Raw genomic sequence first — 12,848 nt, 5'->3', positions numbered from 1 at the left:
TTTCATAAACTGTAAGTCATCATTTCCATAAGTCATCTTGGAGTTTGTCAATTTCAATGGCTGCAAAGCAACTTGCATGTCCATTAGTTTTTATGAAAATAAACTGACTCTTATAAAGTTGGGGAAAGACATTCTGTTACGCTTCTTCATAACTTTCATTTGGTTAGCTTTAATATTTTTCAAAATGTCCCCCTTGCTTGAAAATGATGGGGTCACTGCTAATAGTAATTCTGCGTGTGGTTACAGCCAATGTTCTTAGAGCATGTGGGCAGGTCAGGGAAGATGCCCAGGCTGACATTTCAGGGGTCCTGGCCTTGACCTCACCGCCACTTGCCCTGCATCACTTTGCAGGTCTGATCATCAGTGGACCTCAGTGCTCATCGCTATAAAGTGAGAGGATGTAGGAGAACTCTAGAGTCCCCTTCCATTCCAAATTTCGATTTTTAGTATAATGCACTTGTGCCTTTCAAAGTGATTTCACAGAAATATGGACCAATCCAATAGATTGCACAGAGGACAGCTGTGCACACCATCTGAAAGATGTCAAAACACTTATGAGCAGCTGATTCAGGGTTTGTCAGGGGTGAGACTGGAACCAGGCATCTCATTCATTCATTCATTCATTCATTCTACAAATGTCTGTTGAACATCTACTACATTCCTGCATTGTTCTTCCTGCTGGGGATACAGCAGTGAACAAAACCAAAAATCCCTCATGGAGCTTATGCTCCAGTAATGGGAGAGACACAGAAAATAAGACAAATCAGTAAACTCGTGTAGCATACAAGATAATAGAAAAGTGTTCCAGGAAAGGGTGATAGGAAATGTGGGAGTGTATGCAGGATACAAGGCGAAATTTTAGAAGGAGTCAGTGCCTGACCCTAGATCCTATTTTTAAACCATCCATGATGCCATGTAGCCACATGCTGAGCAAATGCATGGCAGACCGGGAAGGATGTGAGCTCACAGTTGGGTGGTCCTGGGACCTTATTCTTGCACCATTTCTCCTGAACCTATGATCTTAGAAAAGACTCTTAACCTCTTGGAGCTTAGTTTCTTCTGCATTAACATGGGAATTAAAGATCTACCTCCTGTGCACATCAGGCAGATGCAACGATGTACGTCAGTGCATCACGTGGAGCCTCCAGGTTCCAGGTTCACACTCCAGGGAGCACCCTTTCCTTACCCACGTGGGATGGCGGGGGAAGGAGGCTCCTTGAAGCTTCAGCCCCCTTCTGTGGGGAAAGGGACCATCCTACAAAGCTCATGTCTCTCTCAGGGAGGGGGCTTCCAAACCTCCCTGCAAGAATGGAGCTGCTCTGTTGGTGCCTGCAGCGAGCACCGCTGGCTCCTTCCAGATGCAGAGGCTCCTTCAGGGGGTCCTCTCCTCTACTCCAGCCCACCCTTCCCTCTGCAGCCAGAGGATTCCTCAAAGTGCCTCTCAGATCCAGGCTTCTGGTGTCTGGGCCAAACTCCTGTCCTTGGAAGCCTTCCTCCGTCTCCATCTCAGAGGGCCACCATCTCACTCGGTTCTCACACGGGCCTTGTAGCATCCTACAGCACCGTAGCTCTGGTCCCCTCTTCCCCAGCCACCGCCCTCCATCTGAACCTCCAGCACCTGCTGGACTTTGATGATCTGCTCTTGCCCCCACTCCTCAGGAGGCCTCTGGAAGCACTGTCCTCCCCTCCCACAGGTCTGCTGTGGGCCTGTTCCCATGTGCCTGGTGCCCCACACAGGCCTCTGTTTGGCATCTGTCACACTGTACGCTAGGCTGCATACCCTGAACAAGGACCATGGGCAGAATTCAGGGGCCTCCCCCAGGGCCTGGCACCAAGCCTGACACAGCAGGGGTGCCTGGGGAGGTCAATAAATGAGTGAATAAATGGCTGGCTATGGGTGGAGAATGGATGGGTGTGTGGGTGGAAGGTGAGGGGAAGGTGAGTCAGGGGGATGGGGGTAGGGTGGGCCAGGTGGGACCTGCTGCTGCCTGCACCAGGTTGGCACATGGAGAGGGAGAGAAGAGGTCGAGTTTGGGGGCTGTTTGGATGGCTCACTGGCCGCTGTCTGAACGCCCCCACCAGCTCCTTCCCAACCACAGCCTGAGTTCTGTGCCAGAGGCCCCACCAGAGGGTTGAAAATTGCAGATCAAATGAACATGTCCCTAAGGGAAGTGGAAACCAGTCGAAAGAACTCACTAACTCGAAAGAACTCCCAGCTGGTGGCCTTCACACAAACTGGCCTGAGTTATATCAGAGTTTATGACCTGAGGTTTGCAAGGACAAATGCAGATAAACAGAACAGTTACTGAGAGAAACACAACATGCAGTAGATACTGGTAGCCAGAACTCTCTTAATTCTCACAGTGTTTTAAGGCTAAACCGTTGTACATCATCACTTCCTAAGAGCTAAGGGGTGTGTGGGTGGGTGGGTGTGTTGTTCCTTTTGCCCCCTTTCATGAATTCAGAATGTGAAGAACCATGGAGCGAGTGTTGGTTGAATTATTGGTCCCAATTCTTCATGTTCCTGCAGTAGGATTTCACATTCGCTCCCTCATCATGGCTTCACTGTGGGCAGCACGCACATAATACCCATTTACTTTGGGCTTGGCCATTGACTTGCTTTGGCTAAGAGGATGTTAGTAGAATTGACCCCAAGGGACGTCTGGATGGCTCAGTCAGTTAAGCATCTGACTCTTGGTTTCGGCTCAGGTCATGATCTCAGGGTCTTGAGATCAAGCCCCGTGTCAGGCTCCATGCTGAGCATGGAACCTGCTCAAGATTCTCTCTCTCTGCCCCTCCCCCCACACTCTCACACTCTCTCTCTCTCAAAAAAAAAAGAAAAAGTGACTCAAGCAGAAACCCGAGGTTTGCTTGTGTATTTTGATTTTCCTTCTTGGGCTCTTGGCATAAACACGAGAGAAGTATCATCTGGGAAGCCCATCAGTCCTAGAGTAAAAGACAAACTTAAAGATAATTTGTGATCAGAGCCAAGCCCAGCCAAGACCAACTCAACCCAGCCAATCCATAGAACCTCGAGTGAGAAATAGATGCTTTGAGTTGTTTGCCACTGAGATTTTGTTATTTAACAACACCTGACTGATTTGGACAATAATATCATTTAATCAGTGATCACACTGTGCCAAGTGTCATGCTGGCTATTTTCCACACACCTTCGCATGTAACCTTGACAACATCCCTAAGACACAAGTGTCACCTAAGAACACTGGGGCTCAGACGATTAAAGCAATGTGTCCAAGGTCAGGGCTAATATGTGAAAGATTTGAATCCAGGTTTGTCTGCCTCCAAAGCTCATGCTGTGTGCCAAACTTGCCTCCCCAAGGAACAAACAGAATGGTGACAGGAGCAGGGCCTCCACTTCATGCCTCATAGTCCCAATGCCCTAGGTTAACAAAGCATATCATTTTATTGCATGACTTTATTTCCATCAAAACACATCACAGCTGAGGGCTCTCTTTTTCAAATGATGACCGAGGTGTTCATCTATGAACTCCAATGCAGACAACCCTGCAGACAACTCTGACCAGCTTTTTCAAAGGAAACACCAGCGAGCCATCTCCGGCTCATTGCCAAATCTTAGAAGCTGCCCCTACAGGTTTGCTCCACGGTCACTGGCTAACTGTGAGAAGTCATGTGCCGAGACAGATGGTGGCGCTCCCGGAAGTATTCATGGCAAATGGGACATGTGAGGGCCTCTTCCCTCAGCTTCTTAGAATGTAGGTCAGGCCCTGCATGCTCCTTTTTGTGGTGGGACCGCATGTGGAAGACCAGGTCGGAGGTCAGGCGAAAGGACAGGTTGCACTTTGCACACCAGTTCTGGGTGGACAGGCCCAGGGAGGTGAACATGGGTCGCAGCAGAGCCCAAGAGGCAGGGGAGGAGGAGGATGAGTGTGTGGGTATCTGGCCAGTGGCATGCTTTAGCCACAGTGTGGGGGCACCCATGAAAGCACTGCAGACAGGAACATTTTGTGGCAACGTTTGCAGGTTCCAGAAATCACCCACCAAAAACTTAGAATTTGAAAGTTGACCCCAACAAGGGACATCTACCGTGTTGATGAGTCCCAACAGCTCCCCAAGGGCATCTCCGTGTCCCTCTGCCTGGAAGGCAGAGGTTGGCCCAGGTCTCCCTGTTGGACACCTGGATGGTTTGCTGAAGGCACTTCTCGGTTCCCCTTGGGCTCCGCTGGGCCAAGAGAAGACCTTGCTGCCAGCTGGATCCCTGGGGATCTCCTGTGTCAGCTGCTGGGGGACAGGCCAGCCTGTGGGGTTACCATGCTCCCTCTCCTTGGCCTGCGCACCCTCCAGTCTCTTCTTGAGCCGAGGCACCTCCATGAAGGCACTCTGCCCCTGTTCCAGGCACACCTTCTGGGCCATTGGCTTTCCCAGTCTGAGTTTGCCTGGGGTTGCTGACAGCACCAGCTCAGCATAGGCCTCATGCTGGCCCCCACCGCCTGTGGCAGCCTCAGAGCCCAGGTGGTTGGTTTTCGCCAGCAGCACTGGCTTGCAACCCCTGCCCTGGTCGGCTTCACTGAGCCGCCATCTGTTTTCAGCTGAAGAGCTCCGCACAGCACCCTTCCCAGCAGCCATGCTGACCAGCAGGGTGTGAGCCAGCTGCCAAGGTGGATGCTCCAATGGCTGTCAGTCTTCAGGGGCTTTGGTGTTCCAGAGGGCTTGACCCAGGGAGGAGCCGTGAGACTGGAGCGCTCCCCCGTTGGCTGCACCAGCACGCTTGGACCACGGGACACTGCACAGAGAGGAAGCAACAGCAGTGAGACATGCGTTCCTCATCTTCGCTGTGTGCATCCAAAGAAGCCTGACTACTAAGGATGCAGCAGCTCACCCTGACTTGGAGCACTGTGCCACCTGCTTTCACCTCCAGGACTCCATCAGGGAGGAAGGACCATGCCACGTGACCCTGCCACCCAGGGGCGAGGCTCAGCACTGCCCCTGCACCTGCCAGCATCCAGGCAGCAGCTGCCGTGTTCCCACAGCACACGACGTGTCCACCGGGCAGTTCCGACCCAGCTGACAAATCTAACGTGTTTGCACCCTGACTTAGGAAAGTTTTCATTGTTTAGCGTAGTCTTGCTGCTCAGTGTGTCCATTTTTCTTCCACAGAATCAAACGTGACAGGACACCGAGCACCTGGGAGTGGAGCTCCGGCAGCACAGGTGGCCAGAGGGTAAAGGCTGGACAATAAAATGCCCAGGCATGCCAGGGTGGGTCTGGGCCCCGCTCCCACTCCTGGGGGGCAGCCCCCTCTTCTCCACCTGGCCCCGTCCCTGGAGCAAGCGTGGGTCTGCCCCGTAGCCACTCGCCAGAGTGCCCACACTTGGTTTGCCTCAGACATTAATCCATTTCCTTCTCCTCTGCTCACCTGTCAACTGTCCTCTTGTGCCAACCTGCTGGACCTACTCAGGTAGACCAGCCTCCACTTTGCCCTGGAGGTGCTCAAGTCTTGGAGGAAAGACACTCACGGCCATATGTGAGGTGGCACTGAGGAGGAGAGAGTGCCATCAGCCCTGCTGGGGAGGCTTTCCTCCCTGCCCTTCCCTAATCAACTCCACCGGCCAGTTCTTGAAGCTAGGACACCCCTCTTCAAGCCTCCCCCCGCCCACTCTCCCCCAGCTGGTGACCAGCACTTGCTGAACCAGACTCACATGCACACACACACACATCTTCGTTCACCCACTCAAATACACATACACTCACAGAAACAAACACATATACACACATACATACACTCACACATACACACTCATACATACACATACATACACTCACACACACTCCCCCCCCCCCACAATTCGTCTCTCTTTCTATCCCCAGCTCTGTCTCAGACAGCTCTCCAGATGACATTTCAGAACCACAGGCTGTCTTTCCCAAGCCTGGGCAGGCGCCCACGCTACTGTCCTCCGGGTCCTGCTGCACCCTGCACCCCTCTGCAGACAGCCCCACTGGGCTGCCTTCTCAGCTCGGGCAACCTCTGCCAACCACAGCCATGTAGACCCAGTCATCAGAAATGTCCAGAGTGCCCTGAGCCACAGATGTGACAACTCTGTTTTCAGCATTCAAATCTGGAACATGGGATCTTACTGCACGATGAAATATTTACTACCAGGGATGCTTCATCATGTAAACATAGAAGTGACCGTTCATAGACTACGTAGGTGAACACATGCCAGAGATGCCAGAGGCTTCATATGCCTTATTGCGTGGAATTTTCACAGTAACCACACGAGGGAAGCTGCATGATTCAACCCAAGGCATCCATCTCCAACCTGCCAAATGCCACATTGCTAAATGCAGCGCTGCCTTCTAGCTTCTTGAGACCATTGTGGGTCTGAATTCTGCCAATCACTATATTAGATATCCATCCAACTCCATGTTCCATCAATTTTATTATTCAAATCTTAATAATAATAATGGGACCAACAGGAGGAGGAGAAAGAAAAGGAGATATAATAATAATAATAATAATAATAATAATAATAATAATAATATTGAGAAAGAGAAGAAGAAAAGAAGGTGACAAGGGTACTGCACTGACTGGGGACCTTTGGCATGACCTAGCTCCCTGAGGCTCACCTCTCTCCCATGCATCAGCACTGCTGGGCTAAGGTCACTCAGACAAGTGCAAATAATGTCCTACAACACTCTCTCTGGGGCTCCATCTAACCGGTCCACTCTGTCTGTGACATTGCCAGATGGAAGCCTCTCAAAGAGGAAAATGATGTGTGTCTGACGTGGCCTGTCCCAAGCGAACCTGTGCCAGCTCCTAATGCTCATCTCTTCCTGTCAAACGGACTCACGGGCCCTTTCCCAGGGTCAACATCAGACTCTGGGTCTCATCCAGCTCCAGGCTTCATGCACCTCTCCTGTGATCCACCTCTCAGATGACCTGTGCAGATGCATGATGTCATCTCTGGGGTCACATCATGCTCTGGCCGGTGAGTTCTGGGTCAGGAGACCACATGCACAGCTGCTTGGTGCTGCCTCGCTCCTTCTTCCTACGTGGACCGACCAATGCCCTTTGCAACTGGAGGATGGTTCTCTGCCAGACATTCCGGTGAATCTATGAAGCCCTTGTTCTCCTTGCTCCCGTGCAATGTTAAGGGACTCTTTGCTGTCCCTCCATTCTCCTCAATAGCCCCAATTCATTCTGAGCTCTCACCCCCTGACACGATCTGCTCATCTTCATCACTCTGTTGTGTGTGTCCTGATAAGGGTTCTCTTCTCCTCCTTGGATCTTTTCAGTCTGAGCTTAGCAAGAAACCCCCTGAGCCACACAGACATCTTTCAGTAACACCCCGTGGTCTTCCTATTGAAAGGACCTGATTTCAATCCCAGACTCTCCAACATTTCTGAGCCCTTAGATCATGGGATTATAAGTGATCTTTGAGACCTTCTGAATCTGTGCTCCCCAAGTTTACATGGTGTCTGACCACATCCATCCTTCCCTATCATACAGGATACTTCTCCCTCAGGCTCTCAACCTTCCTGGGCCACCAGTGAGGATTCCTCCAATGAACACAAGAAGGGCTACATTCTTGGAAATGAAGCCTTACTCACTTCACAGTGTTACAAGCACATGCGTCTTTGTTTATTACCCATTTCCAGGGCACCGAGTGCAGACTCTGATCATTCTTTCACTTGGCCACATTCTGTTCACGCTATGACCAGGCCATCCCATGTTATCATCAAGCCGTGTATCACCCAGAGGATAAGTGCATGAGCTCTCACATCAGATGCCTCGACCAAACCCAACTCTGCTCTTACCAATCCTGTGACCACGGGCAAGGTGTTGATCCTCTCTCTGCCTATTTTCTCATCCAAAAAAAGGACCCTTTCTTAAAAAAAGGATCACCTTGGGGCCTACTCCATCAGGTGGTTGGTAAAGATTAGACGGATTAATATATCTGAAGTGTTAAAGAGCCAGGCTCAATAAATGTTAGGTACATTAATTTATTCATTATTATCACACTAGTGCAAAGGGTAAGAGTCAACCTCCTGGCTGACCTTCCTCTACTCATGTGCTCCCAGGAACCAATGCCCAGTAGTGTGTAATGAGTGACCCAATGGCCTGCCTGTTTTCCTCCTTCCCTCTTCATTCACAGAAGAAAGAACCTTTAGTCAACATCCGGGTGACCTCTTTTTCCTGAGGTATCTGAAGGTACTCTCCAACCTCTGTCAGCTGACCAGCCTCCAGCCTATCCAAGCTGCATCTCACTCAGAAACTGGATCTTATTCAGTGATACCATGTATACCACCAACTAGTATCTCCTGTGTCTGCCTTCCTCTTTAGCTAAAACAAACAAGAGCAGATAATATCTCCTGTGCACTAATCCTTTGGTTTCCCTAGACCTTGGAGGTGCTTCTCAGACCATTCTGGAAGGTTCCAGAGGATAATTATCTATCCACCTCTTCTACATATGGATTGTGACGTCCTGGGTTTTCCTGAACGGGAAATACACACACACCCTCCTAGCTCTGGAACCCTGAGAAAATTAAAACTGGAGAGCTATCCAGGCTTTCCTGGAGGCTGGTTGGTGATGCCACAGAGATGAGGTCTTCCCAGCCAATCTCCACAGGCTCTATGTCCGCCTAGACCCCTTCAGCAGCAATGCCTGCTGTGTTCAAGCAAAACTAAATGCAGTTTTCCCAGAATGCAGCCAGACACCAGGCCCATAATGCAGTCGGCTGGAGTCCTAACACAACTTGGCCATGTAGACCAAGCCCAGTGGCGGCCTTCCGGGGAAAGTCCATGGCTTGTATATCAAGTCCATGGCTTGTATATCAAACTGCTCAGCCAGACTCTACCTGATGCCAATAATAGCATCATTATCTACTAGAAAGGAGAGATACAGCCTACTCAAAGAAGGAAAGGAAATTTAAAAGCATTGCAGCTCAACACAAAACCTTGAAAAAAATCTTTTTATTGTGATTATCTGTTTTAAAGAAAAGTTGTCACTTCCTGGGTTTCTGAAAAAGAAATCTGCTAAGCAAAGCAGACATGATGGTTTTAAATCATTTGCAAAGCATCCCTTTCATCCCACCCCTCCAGACTTCTGATACATTGGAAGTCAGCGGTACAACGATTTAAAAGTCAATTTGACTCTTAAGTGCAGAAAACAACCTCCCGAATCAAAGTTCCATGCATATACTTAAGAATTTGTCCAACATTCTTTGATTTAAAATGAAAATTTTCTTTCAATAAACACATTGCAATCCTCTTCCATCATATTTCATTTTTGTTTGTGTGATTTATGTAATGTCACATTTCCTTTCCTGTAACAACTGAAAAGTCAAATGAACTGAAATATCATTAAAAATCATAATAAACCAAAAGGTTAAATTCTTTATTAAAAAAACTTCTGTGTTAGGTGGTAATTAATAGCTTTAAAAACAAACAAGTTTATATATATATGGTGTGTGTGTATATGTGTTTGAACATACAGCTATATGTCATAATAATATCATAAAGCAATGAAATCACATCTCTCTGACAAAATCACATTTTTAACAAGAAGCAAAACATTGCTTTAATATACAATACTTCTACTTTATTTCCCCCAAATTAATCGGATTTGTTTTTCTAGATTTCTTCACTTAGTATGTGTCTAAGACAATCCTTGATACTAAGATGAGGGTATTTTCAACTGTGGTCCTACCTAATGTACACAATAACATTAATCTTAAATGCCACAATAATTGCTATAAAATGCCTGTCTGATTCAGCATAATTACGGAACTTAAATTCTGCACATCAGCAGCACTGACAAGTATCTATTTTAGAAATACACAGTTAATTTCATATTTTAACTCTCACTTAATGGTTTCACATGAAAAGCGCTCACCTCTCTATTGTCTTCCCACAAGTAAGCTCTGAATTCCACCCCTTCCCTCCCTATCAACCTGGCCTTACACTATTTCCAAGGAAGGATGGTGTGGGCCCCAGTGTCCCCTCAATGTTTCTGCAGGATTTAGCTTCCTGGTGTGCTCTCTGTGCCTGTTACTACAGGCAAATGTCAAGAAAACGACTCAATCAATGCCTTGTCTCTAAAACTAAGTATTTTCTTCCAGCTCACCCTAAATCTCAGATATTTATAACTAGATCATTTATGTATTTTTCCCAAAACAGGCACTTGAATGCCCAAATCTTTGGATATAATCCTTTGGAGAAAGGATCTGGGACAGATGCACCATTATTACTCTAGTACCCAGTACAAGCTCTGGCTGAGTATAACAGAGCAACACAGGATGAGGGAGGATGGGTGGATGGACAGATGGATGAATGAGAGTCATCCTAGGAGAAAAAAAAAATCAAAAGGCAGAATTCCTGGGGCGGGTGGTGGAGGGTGGGGCGAAGGAAAAGACCAAGAGAGACAGAGAAGGAAAAAGAGAAGGGGTAGGGCAGGGAAAATAGGTAATGAAGAAGAGGCAGGCAAGAAAAAGTGAGATAGACGACGGAGGGAAACAGGAAGAGACAGAGACAAAAGACAGAGGCAGAAGGCAGGGACTGGGGGTAACGAAGAGAAAAAGGGGGGGGGGGGCGAGATGAAGGAAGCCGGCGCCCGAGGGGAGGAAAGAACCCGGCAGTCAAGGGCAGGACTGCGCACTCTGCCCTGGGGAAAGGCCAGCAGAAGTGGGATGAATCGCGCCCCCCACGTCCACTCGCCGCCTGTCCCGCGTGCAGGACGGCGCGTCTCACCTCAGCTTTCCCGCGGCGCTGGGCGCTGGAGAGGCGCTGACAGCCCCGACCGCTTCCAGGTCGGACCGCACCACACAGGAGTCGGAACCTGGCGCGCGAACCCCGGGGGCCGGCCGGGCCCCGCCCTCCCGGACTGCTCCCGCCCCCGGGGCGGGGCCTCAGGCAGCCACCCCCACGGCCCCTTCCGGGAGGGGCCTGCGCGTCGACGCGACCTCCTCAGAGGTGCGCGGGGTGCGAGCCCGGCGCGCTCCGCTCCGCAAACCCCGGCCCGCCGCCGGGGGACTCGGCCTCTGCCCGGCGCCTCGCAGCAGCTGGGCTGAGGGGGAGCGTCCCGGCGCTGGCCGCCGCACCCAGCGAAAAGCTCCGGTGCCTTGGGAGGTGGCGCCTGGGCCACGGCGGAGGCGCCCCTGCCGCTGCTCACCCGCCCTAGACGCCGCGACTTCTCCCCGAGGCCCGCCGGTCCCAGGCTACCGCCCGGGTGTTAGTGCGGAGATCCCCGCGGCGTCCGGGCAGTTCTTCCCCCTGCCCGCTGAGCCGCCGCGCAAACTGCATCTTTGCAGCGCCGCGAGACTCTCCCAAACTTCCGTGGAACTGTCCCTCTGCCTCGCTGCCTCCTCAGCCGGGAGATGGCAGCACTGCGCCAGACCATGGTGAGTTCTGTGATCTCACAGAAAGCAGAGGTGTCAGGGAACCTAACTACCCACGGAGAATGGGACGGACTAGGCTCCGAAAAAGGGCTGGGCGGCGGGAGGGAATGGCTTCTGAGTGGGCGACATTCATGACAGGACTCGAAGGAGCTCGTAGTGACAGGTGAGAAGAGATGGGAGAAATGGGTGAGCTCACCAGAATTGTAATGGCAGCCAGATGTGAGGGTCACATTGTTGGAGCACAGAGGGAGTGCAGAGCCCATTAGACTGAGGAAGGGAGATCCCCGAGGGACTGAAAGGGAAACCAGCCCTGAGTCCCTGCTCCATTCTTCCTTCAGTCACTCAGTCAATGTTCTGGATGCACTTGGGGGGCAGGGGATGCAGGGACAGAAGGTAACAGGCTCTGTGCTTTTCCCCAGGTTTTGGAGCATCTATTACACAAATAAGATTGTAAAGAAAAAAAATTATGGTAAATCTGAGGGGGGAAAAGCTGATTCAGAACATACATTAGAAGGTCCACAAAGCAAAACTTTTCTTTCGGTGAATATGGAAATGAAACATCAAATCCCTAATGTGAGCATTTATACAACTTTAGTGAAAGAGAAGCTTAGAGGAAAATTTGTGGCCACAAATGGTTATTTTATGGGGGGGGGGGGAAGGTAAAAATAAATGAGTTAACAGTTAACCTAAAAATATTTGAAAAAGAATACTAAAATGAAACCCAAAGAAAATGAAAGGGAGAATATTTTAGAGAAATAATAAATACAAAAAAATAGTAAAATAGTAAAATAGTAAAACAAAACCAAAAGTTATTTAAAAAGATAAATAAAGATAATATTCTAATGAAATTGATTGTAAAACAGGACAGTCTTCCCAATGTTTTTATTATAATTATTATTATTATTATTACCTCCCCCAGGAGCTCTTTTTTTTTATGTTATGTTAATCATAACAGGTTGCTGCCTGTGTTCTCCTTTAGGATGTTGATGGACTCCTGTCTCACATTGAGGTGTTTCAACCATTTGGAGTCTATTTTTGTGTGTGGTGTAAGGAAATGGTCCAGTTTCATTCTTCTGCATGTGGCTGTCCAGTTTTCCCAACAATATTTGTTGAAGAGACTGTCTTTTTTCCATTGGACATTCTTTCCTGCTTTGTCGAAGATCAGTTGACCATAGAGTTGAGGGTCCATTTCTGGGCTCTCTATTCTGTTCCATAGATATATGTGTCTGTTTTTGTGCCAGTACCATGCTGTCTTGATGATGACAGCTTTGTAATAGAGCTGGAAGTCCGGGATTGTGATGCCACCAGCTTTGCTTTTCTTTTACAACATTCCTCTGGCTATTCGGCATCTTTTCTGGTTCCATACAAATTTTGGGATTATTTGTTCCATTTCTTTGAAAAAAGTGGATGGTATTTTGATGGGGATTGCATTGAATGTGTAGATTGCTCTAGGTAGCATTGACATCTTCACA

The 12,848-nt window shown here is 49.2% G+C and overlaps 1 protein-coding gene across 1 annotated transcript; it reads right to left on the bottom strand.

The window, feature by feature from the left end:
* Nucleotides 1-3,197: 3,197 nt before the first annotated feature.
* ZNF488 (zinc finger protein 488) lies at nucleotides 3,198-10,854 on the bottom strand. The gene is made up of 2 exons (XM_064594926.1): nucleotides 10,730-10,854; nucleotides 3,198-4,762 (listed from the first exon to the last, which is right to left on the bottom strand). Exon 2 carries the CDS (start codon nucleotides 4,603-4,605, stop codon nucleotides 3,634-3,636), a length of 972 nt encoding a protein of 323 aa, XP_064450996.1. The 5' UTR covers nucleotides 4,606-4,762; nucleotides 10,730-10,854; the 3' UTR covers nucleotides 3,198-3,633.
* Nucleotides 10,855-12,848: the final 1,994 nt, after the last annotated feature.

The sequence above is a fragment of the Mirounga angustirostris genome, unplaced genomic scaffold, assembly GCF_029215605.1.
Source record: "Mirounga angustirostris isolate CCGP_5_RB_7025 unplaced genomic scaffold, mMirAng1.0.hap1 SCAF_6, whole genome shotgun sequence".
In the NCBI taxonomy this organism is placed as follows: Eukaryota; Metazoa; Chordata; class Mammalia; order Carnivora; family Phocidae; genus Mirounga; species Mirounga angustirostris.
Note: the sequence above shows the minus strand (reverse complement) of the source record. Positions and strands in the feature narration are given on the sequence as shown.

Excerpts from the sequence above, each read along its gene's own strand:
- ZNF488 (XM_064594926.1), bottom strand. The coding sequence starts at position 4,605 with ATGGCTGCTGGGAAGGGTGCTGTGCGGAGCTCTTCAGCTGAAAACAGA.